This window comes from Acartia tonsa, chromosome 2 (genome assembly GCF_053477335.1).
Source record: "Acartia tonsa isolate MP-2025a chromosome 2, ASM5347733v1, whole genome shotgun sequence".
NCBI classification, from domain to species: Eukaryota; Metazoa; Arthropoda; class Copepoda; order Calanoida; family Acartiidae; genus Acartia; species Acartia tonsa.
In genome coordinates, this window is record NC_137261.1 from 38,203,896 (window position 1) to 38,227,858 (window position 23,963).

At 32.4% G+C, this 23,963-nt stretch overlaps 5 protein-coding genes across 9 annotated transcripts in view; all 5 read right to left on the reverse strand.

The window, feature by feature from the left end:
- The window catches only part of RtcB (RtcB RNA ligase), a 28,876-nt gene extending 25,140 nt beyond the window's left edge, over positions 1-3,736 (reverse strand). The window contains exons 1-3 of the mRNA XM_080150729.1: positions 3,603-3,736; positions 798-927; positions 315-400 (exon numbers count right to left, since the gene is read on the reverse strand). Coding sequence (XP_080006855.1) covers positions 315-400; positions 798-927; positions 3,603-3,704 — 318 coding nt within the window. The 5' untranslated portion in view covers positions 3,705-3,736. The remainder of the gene's footprint in view (positions 1-314; positions 401-797; positions 928-3,602) is intronic.
- Positions 3,737-4,040: 304 nt separating this feature from the next.
- Positions 4,041-8,992, reverse strand: LOC145311764 (death-associated protein 1). Its single transcript, XM_080150750.1, has 5 exons — positions 7,463-8,992; positions 6,961-7,038; positions 6,547-6,616; positions 5,985-6,100; positions 4,041-5,071 (listed from the first exon to the last, which is right to left on the reverse strand). Exons 1-4 carry the CDS (start codon positions 7,520-7,522, stop codon positions 5,985-5,987), a joined length of 324 nt encoding a protein of 107 aa, XP_080006876.1. The 5' UTR covers positions 7,523-8,992; the 3' UTR covers positions 4,041-5,071.
- A 453-nt stretch (positions 8,993-9,445) lies between these two features.
- CAHbeta (carbonic anhydrase beta) lies at positions 9,446-17,466 on the reverse strand. The gene is made up of 12 exons (XM_080150736.1): positions 17,327-17,466; positions 16,973-17,040; positions 16,757-16,829; positions 13,976-14,038; positions 13,742-13,854; positions 12,976-13,084; positions 12,183-12,257; positions 11,541-11,614; positions 11,181-11,223; positions 10,753-10,826; positions 10,137-10,178; positions 9,446-9,922 (listed from the first exon to the last, which is right to left on the reverse strand). The coding sequence occupies exons 1-12, from the start codon at positions 17,420-17,422 to the stop codon at positions 9,829-9,831; spliced, it is 924 nt and encodes a 307-aa protein (XP_080006862.1). The 5' UTR covers positions 17,423-17,466; the 3' UTR covers positions 9,446-9,828.
- A 30-nt stretch (positions 17,467-17,496) lies between these two features.
- On the reverse strand, positions 17,497-23,101 carry HP1b (Heterochromatin Protein 1b). Of its 5 annotated transcripts, none has more exons than XR_013876785.1 (7): positions 23,067-23,097; positions 21,880-21,956; positions 21,459-21,558; positions 19,471-19,569; positions 19,058-19,173; positions 18,036-18,315; positions 17,497-17,565 (listed from the first exon to the last, which is right to left on the reverse strand). XR_013876785.1 is itself a non-coding variant. In XM_080150744.1 (6 exons), the coding sequence occupies exons 1-6, from the start codon at positions 23,074-23,076 to the stop codon at positions 18,250-18,252; spliced, it is 462 nt and encodes a 153-aa protein (XP_080006870.1). In that variant the 5' UTR covers positions 23,077-23,101; the 3' UTR covers positions 17,497-18,249. The 5 variants fall into 5 exon arrangements, 3 of the variants coding, with proteins under 3 accessions (XP_080006870.1, XP_080006869.1, XP_080006868.1); XR_013876786.1 differs by having other exon boundaries at positions 17,497-17,568; XM_080150744.1 differs by having other exon boundaries at positions 17,497-18,315; positions 21,880-21,950; positions 23,067-23,101.
- Positions 23,094-23,963, reverse strand: part of LOC145311752 (NBAS subunit of NRZ tethering complex-like) — a 46,183-nt gene continuing 45,313 nt past the window's right edge. The window contains exon 51 of the mRNA XM_080150728.1: positions 23,094-23,807. Within this exon, the coding sequence (XP_080006854.1) occupies positions 23,751-23,807 (57 nt within the window). The 3' untranslated portion in view covers positions 23,094-23,750. The remainder of the gene's footprint in view (positions 23,808-23,963) is intronic.

Here is a 23,963-nt window from a genome sequence, read left to right on the forward strand (position 1 = left end):
TATACACCATACTTCTTAGTAAAAATAACAAATTCTACCTGAAGCTCTTATGGTTTCAAATCCCTGATATACTAGGGTCGTTCACACACTATGAGACCAATGATAGGCCCAATTTTGTTCTCCGAAATCTTCACACTCTCATATCTCATTCAAAAGTGAAAAACGTGGGCGCATATAAACATTCCATGCCGCGTCTATTACTGAAGGAAAGTCAAAAAAGACGACATTTGCGCTTAGTTTTAGGATAAAGGTAAGGAATTAATTTTGAACTTGATAAACACAAAGCTTCCTCGAAAAGAGGTTAAGACAGTTACCTCCATATCAAAAGCCGCCATATTTCCGATAGCGAATCCATATCCAGAATGGACATCAGGCAGACCTACAGACCTACCAACAATACCTAGAACAAAAAAATTAAAATCTATTGTTAAATTAAAATAGCTTTTATTCTCTTTATAGTGTCTCCAATTAATTGTATTAAGCACCTAACGCGGCATTTATGCGGTAGCTGTCGGGTTTAGACCAATCTCGTCTCACTGGAGATGTTAAAAATTGTACCTACTGCTAACACGTGAACGTCCAGCCCGTGACACTAAAGGTTAGGGCAGGAGGGAATGCCATGGCTCATAAAGAGGCCAACTATTTAGGACTTGTGCAACGAAAGACCTATTTGGTTGAAACCTAAAATCCTTTAGTTCAAATGAAAGATACACTAAGGCCAGTGAATTATCGTGAAGTCTAAAATAGGACCTCACTCTCAAGATGTAGGTAGGTAAAAGTATGGCAGCTTTCTATACCTGGAAGAGCGGCCACATTAGCAATCTGTTTCATGCCAGGTAGAGAGCCTCCCACCATTCCGGGTCTGCAGGCATTCCGTAACTCTTCAAACATAAGTTTCTCAAGGTGGCTGTTAACGTAAAAAACGCCCTAGAAAATTTCAAATTTTTGACAATAATATTAAGGTGCCTACAGCAAACCATTTCTAATATTATTTGGTTAACTAGTGCATTGGCTTCGTCCTTTGCTGTCATAAGTACAGGGCGACCACCGCCTTTTTGATATTAATATTGAAAATAACGTACTACAAAAAAATTACAATGAACACAATAATGTACATTTTTTGAAAAAATAACGTACAATAACGTACTATAAAACACATTTACATCTATAATACAAAGTAGTACGATGTCTGTCTGTCTGAAGCTTAAGATCTCAGTAACCACTGAACCGATTGGGCTCTACTCTTCAGGGAATATACCTACTGGTCCTAGGATGGTTTTAAGCTATTTTCTTGGGGGGTGGAATACCCACAACCCCCCCTCTCCAAAGAAAATGAAAATACCCCCCCTAAAAACCGAAGGGGCGAAACCACTAGTATATCTATAATACAAAGTAGAATGATGTCTTTCCGCTAGTATTTATAGAAAGTATTATACATTATATCAACTTTTGGATTCAAATTAAGGAAAAAACCCTTTAACTATAAAATATCAAAATCATATTCTACATTTTGATCTGAAAAAAATCACAGTTGTTTAAATTTCTCATTTACATAATATCATATAAAATATATGGGAAGACATTATTGAAAGTTTATGTAAATTACAATAAATCTTTAAATGGCGTGCGAAACGCGCCGGAAATTTTTCTACCCCCCTAAAATCTGTTTTGGGTGTTAACTACCCCCCTTAATTACCTCCCCTAAAAAAATTTACTCCAATTTAATTATGTAAATAGTACCAACTAATAATGAGGTTTATATTCATTTATTTAAGTACGATTAAATATTCAAGCATCTTCGCCCCTAGCCTCTATAGGAGCATCGCCAAAAGAGGTATTGTAAAGTTTTTTTTTAAGGGAGTTTCCCCAACTCACTTACTTGTTATATTTTACAAAAAGAAAAAGAATTTTTTTTTGGAGGTGGGGATTCTTTGCCTAAAACCACAACAGGGCCAGTAGGTATATTACCTGAAGAGTAGAACCCAATTGGTTCAGTTGTTACCGAGATCTTAAGCCTAAGAAAGACGGATAGATAGACAGACATTGTTCTACTTTGTATTATAGAAAGTAGTATCTCATTCCTATAAGTACAAGAAAACATAAATATTAACTAAAAATTATCTTGCTAACTGATGAACAAATATCATACTCTTTTAAAATGTAACTTCTTATATGTCCTGATAAGGTTTGTAATTGGTTTAGAGGAATTTTTTTTATATTTACTGAAATGCTTGATTAGGTTATGTTTTTTTATTTTATGGAAGCTTCACCATTACGTCATAAATCCCAGGATAAATTGGTAAAATGGCGCGCGAAGCGCGGAGAAATTTTTTTGTAGTTTTTATGAAATACAAATACATTACCTAATGATAACTAATACTAATCATACATTACAGAAAAACGTACAATAACGTATGCTGAAATGTTCATATTGTACACAAAAATCAATAACGAACAAAAAGTACCAAAAAACCTAAAAGTGGTGTTCAATATGAACATATTGAACATAACGTACATAGTGGTCACCCTGTAAGTAGATATTTTCTTATAGGCAACCTGTAAGGCGGCAATCTTTTAAAGAAATTACAGTTCGATTCTTGAAAAAAAAAGTATCGGTGAATGAGGTAACAAAGCCATATTACCAAATTTTATTTTGTACACAGTTTTCTATGGAGTAAAATTGTTCTAAAATCATAGTAGCGTAAATAACAAAAGATTTTTCTAATTTTTGAAGATTTTTTTATGTGATTTTGAAAGATTTCTTTACAAAATAACTTTAGTGATTCAACTACTGATACTTTTTTTAAAAAGAACCCAGTTCAAGTCTGGTCACTGAAAACTATATATTCTTGTGTGTAACGGACAGACGAACGTTACCGACAGACAAACTTCATAGGGGCCATCGTTTTAGATTTAGAATAACGAGAATAAATACTTTTTTTCAGTTAAAAGGGAATGTGATTCTGACAAACAATTCTAAGTGAAATTTTCCCCCACAAACAACCCCCTTCCCTTTTTTCTCCCCTTATAGGTATATTACAGAATACCAGAGTCTAACTTCTTGTAGAACAATGATTTACAAATTGACTTGACATTGCATTGTTTTTAAAAATATAATAAAGTTTAAATAACTTTGTATTGAACTCGCTTTGTATGATATGCGGTTTTAGTTTATTCCAACATTCCTGTTTTACACAATTGCATAATTATACGATGATATGATATCTTATGAAGCATAACATCAAAGGATACAAAATAACTTCCTTTGTTCTTTCATCTCGTAACAAAACAAGTATGATAAGATTCAGAAATTGTTAGGAAAAAGTAGTTGTTAAAAAAATTGTATAAAATCTGAGACTTTCACATCTGCGATACTAGGCGAGGTAATTATGAGGAGCTCTCATGTGTAACTTGAACTGGCCCTATTGGCTATAGATGTGTTTCAACCTATCCCATGAAGACTTTGGTCAAAACCATAACAACTATGGCTATTCCATTAAAGGCCAACTTACAAAATAGTTTGACCTATATCAATGTCGGTAAAAATCTAAGAAAACACAGCTATGGACTGTTAAAATAAGACATGATTGACTAAAACAGACCTCGACATTCATATTTGGCTGGAAGCCCTTTTTAATCCTCCAGCAGTGGTCATTGACCCGCTCAACATACTGCATCTCGTCATCGTAAGATCTCACCACCATTTTAGGCACCTCTGAAAAACTTTAACTGAAAAAAAAATTAGGGATTTTTTACAAGGATATTGCAATGGAATTTTAAAAATGACAAAATTGTTGGGTGTAGTTCTAAAAAAACATTTCTATGATTGAACGCAATAGGTATTAAGCATGTAATCTATTTATCATGTGTAGAAATCATCGTAAACATGAAGAATAAAACTGGTAAAAAAATTCCGGTCCCCTTAAAAAATTTGAGTTTGGTAATTATAAGATGGTCATTTTCTAATAACTTCCCAATGCAATATCCCTGATCCCTGTATTTAAACTTGACACGAAGAGGAAAAACCTTATTTTCTAGATCCAGAAGAGAAAAATGCATTTATTTGAAACAAAAATAGAAAGTACAAGAAACTATTCTCTCAAATATAAGATGAAAAATGCAAACTATCATCACAATTGCTAAATCTTCTGTAAAAATGTTAAGTTAAAATATATAATGCAGAAAGATTTTTTTATATTTTATTTTTTTTTATCACATAGAAAACTTGAAATAAAATGCCACAATTAAATGAAAGGTAAGTAAATGTCTTTAATAAAAATCATAATACATATTACACAGGAATCATAGACAAAACATAAAAATATAATGAAAAAATAATACATTTTTTTTTTGATTTTTAAACGTTTTTTATAATACAAAAATAAAATTGAATTGTCTATAAGAGCAATCCAAATCAGAAATAATCATTTAAATTTTTCATTTTTATATATACATTAAAACGAACCAAATGGCTCAAAATGCAATGGCCATTGAAAATAAAGAAACATGCTTAATTTATGTGCATCAGTGTGATTGGTTGGTATACTATACATTTTGTAGTTTGCATTTATTTCCGCATTTCTAACACATTCCAAATATCAAACCCATAAGTTATTATAACAACACAAATCACCCCTTACTCCTTTTTTTCTTTAACTCGTCTAATTAAATTGCCATAGTATCTTAAAGCAAATATGGACGATATACAGATACAATGCGGAAATGTATACACACTACATTTGGTAATTATTTATTGAGCAAAATGATATAAAGATTCAATTTTTAACTTTCAGGAATAAAGGAATAGGTTGAACAAAGATGGACTTAGCAATGATTTATATGAGAAAAAATATTAGATTATGATAATTTCTCTCATGATTTTAAAGGAATAATATTGGCTTTTAAGTGAAATTTTTAATTTAGAAGTAAATTGCTTATTTGTCAAAGAGTCCATCCCTTTATTCTTGGTAGGTGGAAACTACACTATTTGCACATAAACTTGGTGGTTCAGAATCAGCAGTAGGTAGAGTTGGGCGAGGTATTCCAGAGAGAGATGAATCTGATATCCAGTCTTTTTTAAAATTTGGTTGGTTGTTGAGTAAAATTAATCTACTTAATGTCATTAGTAAAATCTGTCTTTCAATGTAAAAAAATGTCTGTTCGTACTTTAAGATCGCGCTAACCACTGAACAGCTATGGTTATGCTTTTCAAATATACATAATGATATTAGTCCTGTGATGTTTTAGGCTAATTTCCCACTTTCAGAAAGAAGTTTTCCCTCCCTACCAATTACCAACTATTTCTGACTTAATCATCATTTCTTATCACAGACAATAAACATTGATTGTGCCAGACAAAAAATGTAAAATACCTATGAAATTAAAGCCAGTAAATTATCGATTTTTAACCTCGTTATTATTACGGGTCAGGTGTGTACAATCCTATTATATAAAGAAGTAAGCGTTTTTTGTCTGTCCCGAAGGATCTCGCTAACCGCTGAACCATTATTGTTCTCCTTTACATTGAAGCTTCTGATAGGTCTTGGAAGGTTTTAAACTATTTTTGAGGAGGTTATCTTCACCCCCCTCCCCCCAAAAAATATTTTTTTACTTTTTTGAAGCTCAAATTTAAATTGGGATAAAGTCGACTTTTCCCCCTCCTACCTTAAGTGCCCATAGAGACTTCCAGGGGCGAAGCCGCTAGTGATATGTAAAGTAGACATATTTGGTATTGAATTTGAACAAAACTTCCTGCCAATGCTTATACCAATTCATTTGTAGACAAAATACATAAAGCTCAATACTGAAATCTATGTGAATTTAATTTTCCACTACCTGCGAGTAAATTAATCTAGGATTGTTCATGTGTACTTTTAGATTTATAAAACAGTTTTAGAATTGAATAAATTCCATGAGGAAATAAAAAAGGGGCATGAAGATAAATTTGTTACAAAAACCCAAATCAAACAACCATGTGACCTTGCCTATTTCTTTGGCTGCTGGATGATCTTTGGCTTGGGGCTGGTGGCCATCTGGTGGGTGGGAACTGGCTTCTCGTGGAAGGACTTTACGGCGCTCTCCGGGAAGGCCTTGGCCTCAGCTAAAGTTCACATCAATAGTTTATTAGTTAGGTAGTAGGAAAATCTATCAATGTTTAATAATCTTACTAAAATCCATCACTTATGCTATACAGAATATTGCTAAGTTCTACAACATCTTAATATGATCTAATATGGATACGTCCGTTTTTGTATTAGTTTGTTTTTTGTCCCAACAAAAAATTTTATTTCTACTTCTCCTGAAGGTTACATACTCGTCTACCTTCTGAGCTGTTTGACATTACACCAGGGGTGTATATTCTGCACAAGTTAAATATTTTTTCAGATGCAAAATATTTCAGTTTTCCCCCCTACTAGTTTTTTTTGGCCAAGGAGGGAGGGGAATGGGGGAAAAATATTTTCAGAATCCTTCCACATACTATATACAAAATATACACCCGTGCTGACCGCAGCGGCTTAATGAGCTAATACTATGAATTTACTTTACCTATTACTGCTCCTGAGACAACAACATCCTTCTTCTCCTCTTTCTTTGCATCCTCTCCAAATTCCTCAACCTTCATTTTCGAAAAGTTATTGGATGCTTTTTCTCAACGTGTATATAGAGCACTGCCCCCCTATCTTTTTTTTTTACAATAAACTGAAAATAAGAAGGGGGTTCCTATTTCCTAAATTTTATCTCAAATAATGCAGGGGTGGGGTGGGGGGGGGGAATTTGACTAGACTGTTTGGTCACCAATTACTATTTATTGTACCCAGATATCTTAAATAAGTAAAATATATACTGAATGCTCATTGGTATATAGGAAATCTTCCCACGCAGACTATCTTGAAAAGGAACCGAAAAATCACGCACATTTCTAATTATAAAGTAGCTTCGCTGATAAAAATATTATAATACCTCTTCCTCTGTTGGCTTGGCAGCAGCCTTCTCCTCTGCTTTGGGCAGCTTGTGCTGCACTACACGCATACCTCCAACCTAAAGAGATAGTTTCATAAGGTAATTGATGAGGTAGGGTGTGTGTGTAGCCATAGTTTCTTAGTGTTTATTTAGACATAAGTAATAGGACGTTACACTTTTGTATGCTAGCCACCAGGGCCAGCTCAAGCTCTATGCTGAAGTACAAGTACTTTACCCGCCGTCTCAAAGGAGCTACTCTTTTTACTAACCTCACCCTCGCGGAGAATGGCAGGTGTCCCGAATTAATTCAGAGTAATGAATGACGCTTACAGCAGTATTTAACATAAGCATAACAGCAATAAATGACAGACAGATAGGCATCACAAAAATTGTTGCAATGCTGATATGGTAAAAAAGGCAAAATGATTCATCAAAAGCAAGAAATTAAATTAAATATAATATTAATATGATTCATATCTTATTCTATTTTTATTTAGGTTACCTTGACGGCTGGGGCATGGCCTCCCTTCAATTCTTGTGCTTCGGCGGCAGCGTCAGACATTCTTAACTTTTCTGTAACTTTTTGTTCAATATAAAATCATCTGTTAACTATATAAAATGCGAATATCAATAAAATCTATACATAGACTTAGACAATAATATAAATGTTACAATAAAATATTGGTCTTTTGTAATTTTATAAAAAATAATGCATATTAATACTACATATGTTATTTTAAAGATCTACTTATTTAGAGGTATTTAAGACTAGGCAATGATTAATGACAATGTTATATTTCTATTAAGCACCATCTATTTTTTTCTAAATTTAAGTTTTAACTTAAGATTCTGGTAAAAACAATGATATAATAATTTTGATTAAATATCTGAAGTAAAATGTTAGAAATAATAGAGACTAATCACTTTAAAATATATTTAAGTACTACGTATTTGGATAACTATAATATTGCGTTATAATACAATTTATGCTTAGCAACAAGTAACAGTTTAGATATTAATTCAATGTGTACTAAATAGAAAGCCTTTGTGTATTTATATGAAAGCCTTAATAATATTAAGAGTTCTTGCAAAATTGTTTATTTGTAAAAAAAAATTTAACATCTGAGCAGGATCTTTAAATCACAGCGATCCCACTGCCGATGCCTCTTTGAGAGCGGCTCACCTAATAGAGATCTTTAAATTACAATGTATCTTTAAATCAAAATGGCAATGTTGAACCAGGAAACACTTTGGTAACACCCACCGGCTCACTGGCATCGCAAAATGACCACTGCCACTGAGCAGGTGGGTGTTTTCAAGGTGTTTCCGATCACAACTGCCATTTTGATTTAAAGATACATGTTTTATTGGCAGCACTGACAGTGACAGTTGGCAGCAATAAATATTTTAAAGATCCAGCTCTGAATAATATATAAGTACAACATTTTATCTTGCTTATTTTCAGCATTTAGACCAAGATATATAGAATATTGTATTTCTTAGCTGTTTTATTTAAACACTTTAATTTGCTACAACACATGTTTAACCAGATGTTTATGTTCATACAAAAAAAAAATAATTTTTCTTCAGCAAACATATTTTTAAAAAAACTAGGTATGTACATAAACTTAATGTTAGTGTCATGCAATTTTAATTTTGACGATGTTTTTTTATGAAACATTTAAAAGGTTTTAAAATTAAATTATGTATATTAAGAAAACATAAAATTGTAAAACATCTAAATATTTTGGCAGCAATGAAATAACATATACTGCGTCTATATGACGGGCCTTCATTGGTAACTCAAAATATTTTTTTTCATTTTTAGAACATATAATTTGAAATTTAGGATTTTCAACTCCTTTGTCAAAAGAAAATATTACTAATTGTAATTATTCTGCTGCTAATAATATTTTTTGTTTGGTTTGTATGGACAAATCATGTGAAGAGATATAAATTGAAATCAAAAACAATAAAAGATTAAATTACTACGTGTAAATAAATCTGTAAACAAGAAAATCACAGCACAAATTAAAAATTTATGACATAAAAAAAATATTTTTTTTTATCAAGTGTAATAGACAAATAGTTCATGGGACGGTAGTTTTCTACAATGAAATATCAATCTTTTCTTTCATTCTATTTTTAAAAAATATGCAAACAAAAATATTATTGGTATAGTGTACTTGATAATATATATGGAGGCCTCCAGTTTTCTTGGATATGTTAAACTAATTATTTTGTACAATACATTAGTTTTACTTATACATAATTACCAGAAACTGTGATTCAGACAATCAATTCCATTTGAAATTACCGAAAATTAGATATTTTGTTGGCGTAGAACTTGTTTTTAATGCAGCTGAAGGGAAGTGGGTAAGAAGAGGAGAGATTAGGAAAGAGGTTTGTGGGGAAATTTTCACTTAGAATTGTTTGTCTAAATCAAATTCTCTATTTCCTGTATTATTACTAAGTTAATGCTTACTTTTCTACTTAAATTAAAACTAGGATGCTTGACTGTGCACAATCGCACAATTTCTTATTTTTCTATTTCCCAAAACATAAAATCAAATGATTAGTGAAGAACAGAACATTTATTTTCTGAGATTCTTAAAATCTCGCCCAGGCACCACTGGCAGGAAAAATGCAATTGTAATAACACCAAATAAAAAACAAAAACAGGATAAAAATTTATAATTTTGTCAAGTGTACAAATTTTCAAACATGAAACTTTCACCATGAAGGATATAATAACATCATAGTGACATATTTTAATTTTTAATGTCATTCAATATTAAAGTTATTTTTCTTCAAACTAATAAGTAATACTATTCTAAAACCTGTATTTGTTCTGGTTGATATAAAACTCTAGTCATGTTTACAATTTGCATCACAAACATGCGCGGCATCTTTAGCTGTGTGAAGCATTCGCTTCGCCTGCAGCTGTACATCGTCTTCGTTTCTGAATTAAACATAAAAAATTATATTCAGAATACCCCACATCCACCTCATTAAATATTCATAGGAACTGTTCACTGTAACTTTATTTCATCAGTTCGATTTAAAAAAACAAAATTTCACCCGTCCTAAGGTCTGAAATAAACCCCCTTGGTTTTCAATTAAGGAGTATGTCAAAATTTCTGGCTCCACTTCTAATACAAAAAAAAATAACTTACCCATTCATATTAATTTCAGATCCGTTTTTTCCAACTTTGAATCTAAAAAGAAACAAGTATATTATTATGTATATGTAGTATTTAATAATATTCTAATAATCTCTCCCCTTCTCATTGTATTTACATAATATACCTGATTCAAAAAAACCCGCATATTTTCATTTTTTGAAATATTTCTATCCATTTATTAAAATCAAACGCTTTAAAAAGTAAACAAAATGACGGCACCTGACAAAGGTAAAAAAAGATTGCGGGTAAAATCCGTAAAGGTTGTGTGGTTTAAGTAAAAAACAGTACCTAGTAGAACGATAAAAAATTATGTTACATTAAAAAAAAATGTCTATAGTTCTTTTCAATAAGAAATACACATATTTAGTGGATTTCATCGTTCTACTACTATTTTTAAGCCTTAAAACACACACATTTACGGATTTTACCCGCAACCTACTTTTCCCTTTTTGACAAAAAAAAAATAGCAAATATAACGAATTTTTGTTAACACCTGTTTGTGCGAATGTATAGGTAGATAAATTCGAAACTTTCTAGGATGTTTATAACTGTATTTATTACTTTATTTTACTGGAACACCTTTATCCTTGTTAAAGAAAATGATAACCTTGCCGCAGACTCGTTAAGTTCCTTAATTATCTCCTCAACTGTGTTCTCATTCACAGGAATAAAGGTCTTCTCCTTCAAGGATAATATTTTAAAATACAATAAGACAGCACAAATTAAAAAACACAATATGTAATTGTTTCAAAACGGTATAATAAATACCTAAAGAGAAAAAAATTTCAGTCTTCAGATCCAAATGAGTACTCTACAAACCTTAAATATCTTCCACCTAGTTTCTTCAACTTTCAAGCTACCAATAACAGATATTTAGAAATAAACTGAGGGGAAAGTTATTTATCATCCATTGTCCTATTCTTGGTAAGTGCTAGTATTTTGGAGGAATAAGTCCATAATCATAAAAGCATAAAAAGGACTTCAAAAGGCTTAAAAAAGAGTAGCTGCGCTTCTTTTAAAATCTATCATCTTTGCCTTGCGAGAGAAACAATGCACTTCTCCAGTATAAACATCAAACCTATGAAATTAATATTATTATTTCAATTTGATAAAACAGATTTAAAATATAATAGTAGGTAACATATCTTGAAATGTAAAATGTGTTGTGTTGTTAGCTGTGGCTTGCATATCGATTCAACATAAAGAGGAAAAAAAGAAGGCAGTTCTTTTTAATATTTTGTCTTAGGGGAGTAAAAAAGATAATATATGTATTGAAACACATGCAAAAAAGGGAAAAACTATTTTTCTTAAATGGGAGACTAAGCCAGTAGATATGTAAACCCTGTGCAACTGAATTTTAAATTACCTTAAGAATTCCTAAAACTTTGAACTTACCATAAAGCATGTATGTGTGTACGACCATCCCTCAAACAGCTGTGCATAAAGGGATACGAGGTTACGTTCTGCATCTGGTTATGACATGTGTTTATACAAAACGATCCATATTTTCTTTAAAATATTACACCAAATATTACATTCAAAACTTACATTTAAATGTTTTTCTTACAAGACTTTAAATATACTCATAATAAAGTAACAGGATCTCTGTGTGTGTGTATCGAAGGATCTCGCTAACCGCTAAACCGATATGGTTCTCCTACACAATGTGTAGCTTTTCATTGGTCATGGGAAGATTTATAATTTTAGGAGAGGATAACACCACCCTCCCAAGAGAAATCGCCCCTAGGAAAGAATTTTTTCGCCTTGAAGAAAAAAATAATAATGGAAGGTGGTCGACAACCCCCCTCCTCCAAAAAATCTCCCTTTTTTTCAATTCAACCCCTCACCACCTCAAGTGCCCTCTAGGGAGTCAGCCTCTTGTAAATTACATAAAAAGTTAAAAACAATACCTAACTTTTCTGTAATTCCAGAAAATGTCTAAATATGTACCTTAAAAAAAATCCTACAATTGATACAACTTCTGGTTTTGAAATATTTAGAATCCAAATATAGAAAATGGCTGTTTAGTATTTGAACCTGGACTAGAGTGTTCACCATAGAAATCTTGTCATTGATGCTGTACTTCTCATCAACATCAACAAATGCGGGGAACTGAGTTATTACAATCATCCATTTATTTATATTTTCTCATTAGTCAAAGTTAAACATTTAGTTACAAAACTCTGCGCTAATCAGTAATGCTCTCTTGTTTTAGATAACCAAGAAGAACCATCAATTGACTATCAAAGGCCTCGAGAAAGTCGAAGAAACAATAAAAATGGATAAGATATTATTTCATCACAAAACCTTTAATTTACAAGGATTCACAAACCCTATCTGCAAAATAGAGACGCACAAAACTTACATTTCAGGATGGCGCTTTCTCTCATTTGTCAGATGTTTAACTGGTGTATTATGGAGATTTCAAAAATGTTACTGCTTTTAAAACACGCTTTTTATACCTAATGACCGGGTGAGTTGAGTTTTTGTCTTATTTATGCTAAAATGCATTTTTATTACCTACTGATTCTAAGATAATTTTTTTAGGTTTTCCTATGATAACCAATGAAAAAGAATAATGTTATTACCTATCAACATTTCAATGAAAAAAAACATGAACCGCTCAGTTATGAAGAAAGTAGTCCCCATAAAAGAAATGTAAATCTTTGGGTTAATCTTACTTAGATTCAGTTGGAATTAAACCTATTTTTCTCTCTGTCAGCGAACAATTGTATGGGCTCTATAATGCCATTCCATAAATATATGCCTTTATTTAATGATAACGTTTAATTGATATAGATAATAAGTATGTAAATAATGGATAATGAACCTTGTTATTTGGATCTTCAGCATGTAAAAGGATTGGACGACGGAACAATGCTTTCTCTATCTTTTCAAACTCGGCCATCGTACTAGCCCCATGGCGGGTTACCCAGGAACTAAAATATAAAATTTTTTGTATCTTGTTATAGTAAAGATACGGAATTATTTATCAGCACCAAATTATTACTGACTTCTAAACCGTGAAAAAAAAGATGTATCTGGATGAGAGTACAGAATATTACGAATATTATTGGCCATCATACCTAAGTGGACCAGTAGCTACAGTATAATCTCTAGTATCAGGAGGAGAGTACAGAATATTAAGAATATTAATGGTCATCATACCTGAGTGGACCAGTAGCTACAGCATAATCTCTAGTATCAGGAGGAGAGTACAGAATATTAAGAATATTAAAGGTCATCATACCTGAGTGGACCAGTAGCTACAGAAGAATCTCTTGTATTAGGATCAAAGTACAGAATATTAAGAATACAGAATACCTACTAGGAATAATAATGGTCATCATACCTGAGTGGATTAGAACCTACATAAGAATATCGTATCAGGATGAGAGTACAGAATATTAAGATTTTTAATGGTCTTCATACCTGAGTGGACCAGTAGCTACAGCAGATTATATTGTATCAGGATGAGAGTACAAAATATTAAGAATATTAGTGGTCATCATACCTGAGTGGACCAGTAGCTACAGCAGAATCTCTAGTATCAGGATCAGAGTACAGAATATTAAGAATATTAATGGTCATCATACCTGAGTGGACCAGTAGCTACAGCAGAATCTCTAGTATCAGGATCAGAGTACAAGCTATTCAGAAGATTAATAGCCTTGCAATCTGAATGACCGCACACAACCACGTGCTTTACCTAAAAAATTGTCAATGTTTTTTTTTAAAGAATTCTATTAAGTCTAACTTTCATAATCTAAAAAGTTTGTCTTTTTTGCCAATTTATCCAGGCATATAATGCAATAAATTGTAAAACTTACTGAATTAAGTACACAGGCCAATTCCAGAACGGCAGGTTCGGTTGCGACAGCTGTCTTGTCGACCTAACGTACATAGTATTCATACAAGGCTGTTAATGATTTCGGTAATTTGATAGAGCTATAAGGGAGGTATTATTCAGGGAGTAAGGGAGGGGACAATGGATCGAATATTCAATTTTTAGGAGTCTCAGACTTTGGGGACTGGCTTAAAGGGAATGTGCAAGAATTTAGCAGTTTCTGACTGAGTTTGGGGACTTGCGCATAGAATGCCGCTACTCGTTATGTATGTTTTGAAAATTGCAGACGGGGAGACGGGATAAGGGAAGTGGGGGGGAAGGGAAATAAACACTCGTTGTGTTAGTTTGGAATGTAGCAGACGGGGAGAAGGGAGAAGGGGTAAAGGGGCAAGGGAAATAAACAGAATAAAAAGGGGCAGTCATATTCTTGCTAGGAGCTGGCCGGGTCCAATAATCTTTTAATATAAAAATCACGCAAAAAAACCTCAATATATTTCATCAAAAACAAGTTGTGATTTCACTTTACATGACGCTATTGAAATCTATTATTCAATTAACAATCCCTTTATAATTTCCTACAAATTTATTGGATTAAACTGGATTTCATGCCCTTTCTTTGATAACTCTTATATTGAATTAATTGCCCATTGTCCCCTCCCTTACTCCCTGGGTATTATTAGTAATTTAACATTAACAGTATACTTACTCATCAATGAGGGGTAACATTGTACAAAACCCCAGGGAGGGAGGGGCTGTTTATAACCCTAGTCCCAAAAGTTTCTGATGGCACGAGGGCGGTTTCCGTAGTGCCACGTTTACTTAACTATTTATCTTAAGACTAAATTTAACAATTGGTTGGTTCAGATTTTGTATTTGGAAACCACTCGTCCATGTGCTTAATGAGAAAAGCTCATAGTCTGATCTAAGCTATATTAGTCTATGATGCTAGTCTCACATATATACCCTATTTCCCTTAGTCCATTGTTTAATATCTATATAACAAGTTATATCTATTTTAGGCAGTGATTTTCTGATAACTGAATCAAAGTGACCATGTGACCTATACAATGCTCTTCTGGAAAGCTAAGTGCAGGTAAGAGTTGGTTATCTAGGTAGCTTTTAAATAAAGCAAAGTTTTACTCCATAATTCTTATTTAAGTCTGTAATTGACGAAGCTACTCTATAACTAATTATATTCTTAAAAGAATCAAAGCTACTCTACAATTAGTTTTATAGGTCGGTTTTTGGGGTTACAATTTTAATATAAATTAGGAATTAAAACTTGATTACTTTATGATTTTATTGGCATAGTAAAATGAATTAAATAATTACACATCAAATTGTCTTTTACATAATAAGAAATAATACTAGATATATACATTAATAATATAAATATGTACAACATTAAATTAAACATATCTTTATAAGTTTATTCTATGCAGCAAATGCATTCAGTAAAGAATAAAAGCTGAGATAGTTCCATTGGGGTAAAATCCTTTATGTCATTAATTAGGGGCTCAAAGTCTTTCAAAGCTGGACTTTTCTTAACAAGCTTAAGTAATTTAGTTACTTGGCCAGGTTTAAAACCTTTATGTGCTTTCCTATCTTGAAGACACATACCAATAAGATTAGCTATTTGAATAGATCTTCCTAAAGGAACCAATGAGTCAAAGTCTATGACATTATTCTCAGTTTGGCAAGATGAATCTATCTTTTCAGGTATAGCCTCAAAGATAGCATTTAAATCAACTTCAGGCATTTCAAGAAGTAAAGTTATAGGATCCATATTGATAAGTTAAAGTTAAAGTAATTAAATAGTTTAAATATAATTTTGCCTGTGAGTATGGTGAGGGTTTATGATTACTTCCAAGCTTGAAGATGGAGAGTAAACCAAGAATAGACATGACATACTGGGAATTCTGGATTTTATATATACTACAGAGAGAACCGCATAGAGAGCATATTTAGCATCCCCTCAGGAGAATCCTCTGGAAGGAAAGAAGCTCCATTCTTTCCCTTTAAGCTTTCCCTTAGTCCTTACATTCAATGGATGTTCCCCAAATAGTATTGCAGGGGAATATTAAAAATAGGTACTTTATTTAGGGGAATATCAAACATTACCTTGACCTATTGACCTACTGACCTATTGACCTATTGGCCTAGTGACCTAATGTACTTGTCCTTGCAGTACATTGACCGGTCATTAACCTATTGTACTGCAAAGTATGATGCAATATCGAATTTTCCATTTTAAGACAAGAATAGACATGTTTAAACAGGAATAGGTACTTATTTAAGGGGGAATATTCTACAGTACATTGACCTGTTATTGACCTATTGTCCTTGTCATAACAGTACATTGACCTGTCAATGACCCTTGTATTGCAAAGTATGATGCAATATCGATTTTCCATTTAAATACCAGAAAAGAATGATAAAAGGTTAATATTAACATGGCAAGGACTCGACCAATGGTTCCAAAGAAAATGTTTAAATTTCAATTTAATTTATGATGGGATATCATTTCTTTTTCGTTGGCATATCAACTTTGGAGAATCTTATTAAATTGTGATTGTTGGTTCATTAAATTGAGTGTCAAAGCGTTTCAACCATTTATTATATTATGCAAAGGAGCAAATTTTGTGTTTCATCATTGAAAATATACATCAACTTATCGGTAATTGTGTTTTCCCCTTAGATCAATAATAAAAGCCACATGATTGATAAAAAATATTGTATGTTTGTTTGTATGAACACTGTGAACCTTACTGCTATGAGGAACCATGTTACCAGCATTACGAACAATAAACATGTCGCCAACCTGTGTCTGGGTAAACCTAAATATTTATATTAGGTACTGCTGCATGGAAACTCATAAGTTATACATGATTCATGAATCTTAAAATTTGTGTGTAAAATCATTCCTTTAGTAGGTATACTTTGATTATTTTTTCCATTTATTAATTCATTCTTATTTTACCTGGTTGGCAACATTCTAGAATCTACACAAGTAAAGAATACAGCAGTGGGAACTGGATTATCTCGAACCTAGAAGTAAAAAATTGTAATTAGGACAATTTAAAAGACTTGAGAGAAGTGTATTTCATTACAAAAATATATAAATTTCAAAATGCTATAGGTACCTATTGTAATTAAAAAATCCAAATATTTTAACCAGTTAATAACCCTATATGTTTAAAGTGAAAATATTTTATTAATAATAGTGTGGAAACTTAATTTTTTGAGTAAATAAACGGATCAACAAACAGCCTAAAACTTGAGACTGGTAGAAACAATATCGCTGATGATAGATTTCTTTTTTAATAATTCTCACCGATTTAAATTGTTCGACCATATTCCTCTGGTAGTTTAGTCGGTAATTCATGATTCCTCGCACAATTTTCTCCATACCATGCTTGGTTGATCCCATTTTAGAGATTTTTTTAGTTCTATTTGATACTTTTTAAATTAAAGAAAATCAAGTATCAATTTAGTTTCTTAAAGTCTGAAAAGTTACAGTATTAAAAGTTGTTAATTGTACAAAAATTGAGACCAATGGAAATGAGAAAGTAACTACTTGATTTAATACTAAGAATTTAGATTTTGTGATATTTTACGAATTTGCGTTAAGCTTAATAAAACTAAATAAAGCTAAATTAAAGTATTTAACAAGTAGTAGTTTCAATACATTAAAGGATAAGGTATGCTCTAATGTTAAATATATTTAAAGAAGACAATACTAAAGCAAATTAAAAATGGAAGCAGATTCAAGTTTTCGAAAATTCGCATAATTAACATTAAAGCATGTTTTACAATATTTTCATAACTTAAATACTTAGGCATAAATAAATCATATATTTGAAGAAAAATTGAGTTGCATAGAGAATTTTAAAGTAGTTTAAGCCTAAATGCAGGTAAGAAATAAACTCATGACCAGAACTAACAGCTTAAAATTATAAGATTAAGTGAAAAATCTCTAAAAAGGGTAAAAAATGTAAGAAAAATCAATTTAGAAAGGTCAAATATACTTAGACATAGTCTACTTTGATAATTATATATTAAATAAAAAATTTTATAAAAGAAAAATATTAAAATTACACAGATGATGTAAATCTAACGAGTTTGTTAATCTAATTTCAAATGGTTTAACTATGTACTTAAGGTATAGCAGCAGTCAATTTCAGCTGCGTGTTCTGATATCAGTTCATTTTGGCTGATTTATGTTATAAACAACTGATTCGTGGTGAAACAGCTGACTTACTCATCCTCGTCCTGAGAGGTGGTGTGCCATGAGAGACGCTCTTCGTAGAACTGAATCACCACCTAAACAAATAAAAATAAGATAAAGTAGTAATTTGTCATTCTTACTAAATATCTGTCAATTTATGTCTATCTACTTTCTCTATTTCTGTCTATCTTACTATCCATTTTCCTTCTTAAAGTGTGTAATTGTGTCTTCATGTTAAGGTATCGGTTTGGTATTTTAAAAAATAAAGCAAAATATCCATAAAAGACTTATTTCATTTGTATGTCAATTTCTTTTAGGTGCACATTTATTTCTGTCCTATATTTAATTTTATAATTTGCTGAATCATGAATAAGCTAACTATATGCTATCATTATGTGTCAATTAGGGTTGGTGCCAATCTATCTAGTATGCGACTATCTGAGTATATATGCCTTAGAGCACTTCATATTAGCATTGACTAGTAAGAATAAGACCAACTTCACATAATTACTTCCATTTTTCCCACTTTACGTACAGTAATCTATGCTCTTTCAGTCTAATATCTATCTATCTATCTGCTCTCTTTCTGACTATCTATCTTTCAATCTTTCAATCTGTCTATCTGTCTGTCTGTCTAGCTATCTAACTGCTAAATATCCGACTATCCAGTCTATCTATTAACTGTCTGACTATCTAGTCTATCTATTAACTGTCTGACTATCTAGTCTATCTATTAACTGTCTGACTATCTAGTATATCTATTAACTGTCTGACTATCTATCTATCTATCTATCTGCTCTATTCATGACTATCTATTAACAATATACGTATCTATACCTGGGGGCACTTCATGTTAGCCTGCCTGGCTGGCACCAGATCAGCCTCATCAGATCCTTTCCACTTGATAAGGAACATGAGTTCTCCTGAGGAATCAGTGGCTCCGATTATACGCTCTGACGAGATAAATATTAAAGTAACATCTTTCTCTGATATGATTTAATTGAGAATACTTTCCATTTGGAACTGAGCAAAAAGGATATCATATTAAATGGTATCTGAACATAAGCGAATACGGAACTGAAACGGAACAGGCCAACCAATTGACAATATACTGGTTACCTTGCGGTAACGGAAATCTTTACAAAAAACACCCGTCTTTAATTCGAAGCAAATTAATTTAATCGCATGAATTGTGGACATCTAAGCTGACAAATATCTAATTATAAAGTAAAAATTTGAATATTTTTTCCCTGGTTGGAGGCCGCGTTCAAAACCTCTGGGCCTGCCGTCCTCCGCCGGATGCTTCTTTTTGGATGCCTCGTCCGTGCTCTTAGGTGCGGATTTTTTGGCTAAACACACAATTATAAAATAGCAGAAGGATATGTGCCTTATTAATGGTCATGAATAATATTAAGCTATTTGGAGAGAGGGGGGGGGGTAGATATACCACACTTTTCTGGGATCTTGCCAGATCAAGTATCAACTGTGGGGAATACCAAAGGATGACTCCATGCAAAATTTGAGCCTGATCCGGCCAAAACCGGCCGTGATTTTAATAAAAAACCGGTTTTTTCCGGTTTTTAGGGAGTATCTGTAAATCGATTCAGCTGGAGCAAAACCGGTTAGAGGTACAAAAAATTTTACTTCACATGAAATTTAGCCAATGTAATTGCCTACAAAAATGTACTTCATCATCAACTTGATTAGACAACTCTTTCCCCTCCTAAATGTCCATTAAAATCTCGGAAACGGCAAAAATCGCCAAAAATCACGCCTTCGGCGGCGAATAGCGGCTAAACGGTCAGCCGTAGGCGAATTAAACATAAGTAAAGAAATGTCCGCCTCAAAAAGTTGTTCAACATCAAAGAAATGCTTGTAGTCTCTAAAACGACTCCTTCCCCTCCTTTAAGGGGAAAAACTGAAAAAACATTATTTTCAAAAGTATGCCCACTTCGTGGGTGTGGGGGGTACTGAACCCGTCACCCCAGGGTCACCAAATATAAAGTCTAGGCGGCTCACAATGCTGAATTTTCACCAAGTGAAAGTCTTGTGTCATTATCTCTTATGAGAAAAAAGTGATTAATTAATTAAAATTTCAAATTGTGATTTTTTGATGGATTTCTTTGATGAAATGACAGGCCGGTCAATTTTTAGGCCATTTTTTGCGGTTTTTGGCCTGTCACGCCCAAACGGTTTGAGATAATCTAACAGGACCTTTTGGCCAACCTAAGTCTGGTTATTTGTGAGGTCTAAGAAAGAAAAAATTCCGGATTGGATGAAGCACGACGTCGCTGCGCGCCGTCAAAAATCGCTGGTTGGCTCATTTTGCCCCCTCAAACCCTCACCTTGTGCCATTTTTCTGTGTAAAGATTATTATTATAATCTTTTGCGTAAGTCTGATTTTTTTCCCTAGACCTCACAAACAACCAGACTTAGGTTGGGCAAAAGGTTCCGTGAGATTATCTCAAACCGTTTGGGCGTGACAGGCCAAAAACCGCAAAAAATGGCCTAAAAATTGACTCGCCTGTCATTTCATCAAAGAAATCCAACAAAAAATCACAATTTGAAATTTTAATTAATTAATAACTTTTTTCTCATAAGAGATAATGACACAAGACTTTCACTTGGTGAAAATTCAGCATTGTGGGCCGCCTAGACTTTATATTTGGTGACCCTGGGGTGACGGGTTCAGTGCCCCCCACACCCACGAAGTGGTCATACTTTTGAAAATAATGTTTTTTCAGTTTTTCCCCTTAAAGGAGGGGAAGGAGTCGTTTTAGAGACTTCAAGCATCTCTTTGATGTTGAACAACTTTTTGAGGCGGACATTTATTTACTTATGTTTGATTCGCCTCCGGCTAAAATTTTTTGTACCTCCAACCGGTTTTGCTCCAGCTGAATCGATTTACAGATACTCCCTAAAAACCGGAAAAAAACCGGTTTTTTATAAAAATCACGGCCGGTTCTGGCCGGATCAGGCTCAAATTTTGCATGGAGTCATCCTTTGATATTCCCCACAGTTGATACTTGATCTGGCAAGACCCCAGAAAAGTGTGGTATATCTAGGGGGGGGGGGGGTTATCAAGCTAAAGATATATCCCTATTTGTACATTTGTTCTCTCTTATATAAAAATAAAAGTATGTAGGTATGTAACTCCTTCCCCCAACCCCTCGAAGCGAAGAAAATAAAGATTATACAAATGCATTGATATGAACTGCTTACTTTTCAAATAATTTACCTTTATCAATTTTCTTCTTGCTGTCCTCGAATGCTTTGATGAGGTCCGGACAATCCAGGTTCTCCCTTGGCTCCCAGGTATTCTCGTCAGGTCCGAATCCCTGCAAAAATAGAAAATCTGTTGAGGACTCTAATAGGATATCTCGTTGATCTATACTTCTGAGAATGAATACTAATAAAGTTTAGCAAGACTTTTGTAGTTGGAACTAATATCAGAACAATTCCGGACAATCAATCCTTTAATTGCACTACTTTTGTTTGAAAATCCGAAAAATGCTATTAATGAGTTTTGATTGGTTTTATGACAATTCATTCTCGTTACTCTTCACAATTCATGTCTCTCATCTGACAAAGCAGAAGTTCATTTTTTGTTTTCTAAAATGCCAATCCCAATACCTTAAATAAAGATTAAAATACGTTACCTTCCAAGAGAGAAAGTATTCAATTTTTCCATTTCTTGATCTTTTGTCCAGGATTTTGTCAACAATAAACTCTTCTCCTTGGGATAACCCAAAAATGATGCAGAGCCCTTTTTGCTATCGATCCTTTTTTTGGCCAATAGTAATAGAAAATATTTTATATTTTCCTTCAATAGTTGTTTTCCATGCCACAAGTTGTGTATACCTAGGACCTTCAAAAGATCTGATTGAAAGAGGACTATCCACGAACATGAGCAAGTGATTTTAAGCACCGTCCAATATTGATCCATAGTATTTTTTAGTGAATATACTAGGTTTATGTTTAATATTTGGTTTATCAATTAAAAAGTTATGCTTCACCATGGTTTTATATGAAAAAAAAACCTTAAAAATGTAAAGCATTTTTAGATACAATATCATCAACTGCTTTGTTGAGTTCAAAGGACAAAATAAAATAAAAGCATCAAATGCTGTAAATTGTAAAAGTACATTATTTAAACTGTTTAAAATATTACAAGCTACCAACTTTTTTTCTAAACAAACATTTTAATCAAAATGATATACTTTTGTGTCAAAGCTTTTAAACAACAGTTTGAACTCGTCAAAACATTTTATGAATTTGCACCAAAATATGCTTAACATTTCAAAGTTTTTTCCATATAATACTATGGTGATTTGAAACCTAACTTTTTAGTCGATAAACCAAATAATAAACATGTACCTAGTATATTCACTAAAAATATGCCAAGGATCAATGCTGGAAGGTGCTCTTGTTCGTGGATAGTCCCCTTTTAATTAAGAAAAACCATGTTACGTACATATCAATCTATTCCATTAAATCTACATTGATGGAATATACTATTGTTAGATGCAAGTTTTGGTCCATTTAAACTTATTTTTACGTTAAGTGTAAGAAAAAATCATAATGAATATAACCTGAGTTGCTTGTGAGGCAATATTTAGAACAAAAGTTTGAAAATAACCTATAACCAATAACCATGGCAAACAAAATTATTATGGTTCAAAGCTTTTAGGTTTAGAACCCACTTAAAGGCGACAAATTTACAGTGCAGCCCGGCGGGCCGTACACGGCAGTTGATACTAAGCTCTTGTAGATATTCATAAAACGCAAATTAACAGTCAACTAGTAATAGAGTAGCTTAGCTCCACATCATTTTATTCCACATCACCTTCAGCCATTTTTAGTTTAATTCAGGTCTGAAATACATAAAAAAACAATCCAGTAAATGCTTTAAAATAAAGGTAACAAAAACAATACATAATAACATTAATTATTGTGTAGCTGCGCTACAAATAAATAAATATTCTATAACTGGTGCGGAGTGATAAAAATACAAAATTTTCTACTATCACAAGTTCATCACTGATTTTCATGATAATTACAACAAAGGATGAAAAATAGATATGTAATACCTATGACAAAAAAACATCATAAATAATAAAATATTTTATCCGCTAATTAAAATTACATATCCATTTATACCCTCACATTATACTTACTATATTACAATTAAAGTAAATCTAAAACATGTTTTACAGCAAGTAGTATAAAAAATATACTTAAAGAAAGGGAAGGGAATTTTTGAGAGAACCAATAAAAAACAGATATTAGGAAGATCAGCTGAAATTGACATTAAAATTGTAATGTTTTGGATTTCTTGTTGGAACTTTTATCTTATATGATGTGACTATATGTGCTTAACAATTTTTAACAGAATCTGATTTATTCCCACCCATTTTTATATCTCATAATATTCATTGGAGCTGTTCTATCTTTTTGTAACTTGATATTTCTTCAATAAACTTTGTTATACATGAATGCATCTACTATACAATTAGCTGTGGTTGTGTATTTAAAACTTGAAGGAAGCCATTGTTCTGAGGGCGCCAGGAATTCTTAGTGCCATTAACTACAAAAAAGTACATATGTAGGTATAATCTTTGATTCTAATTGCTTCAAAATCTTGTCTGAATTTCATGCATATTAGTTGCGCCGATTCTCTAAAATTTATGTTTGATGATAGCTATGTATAAGGATTAAAAATGCTACGATAATGAAATCCCCT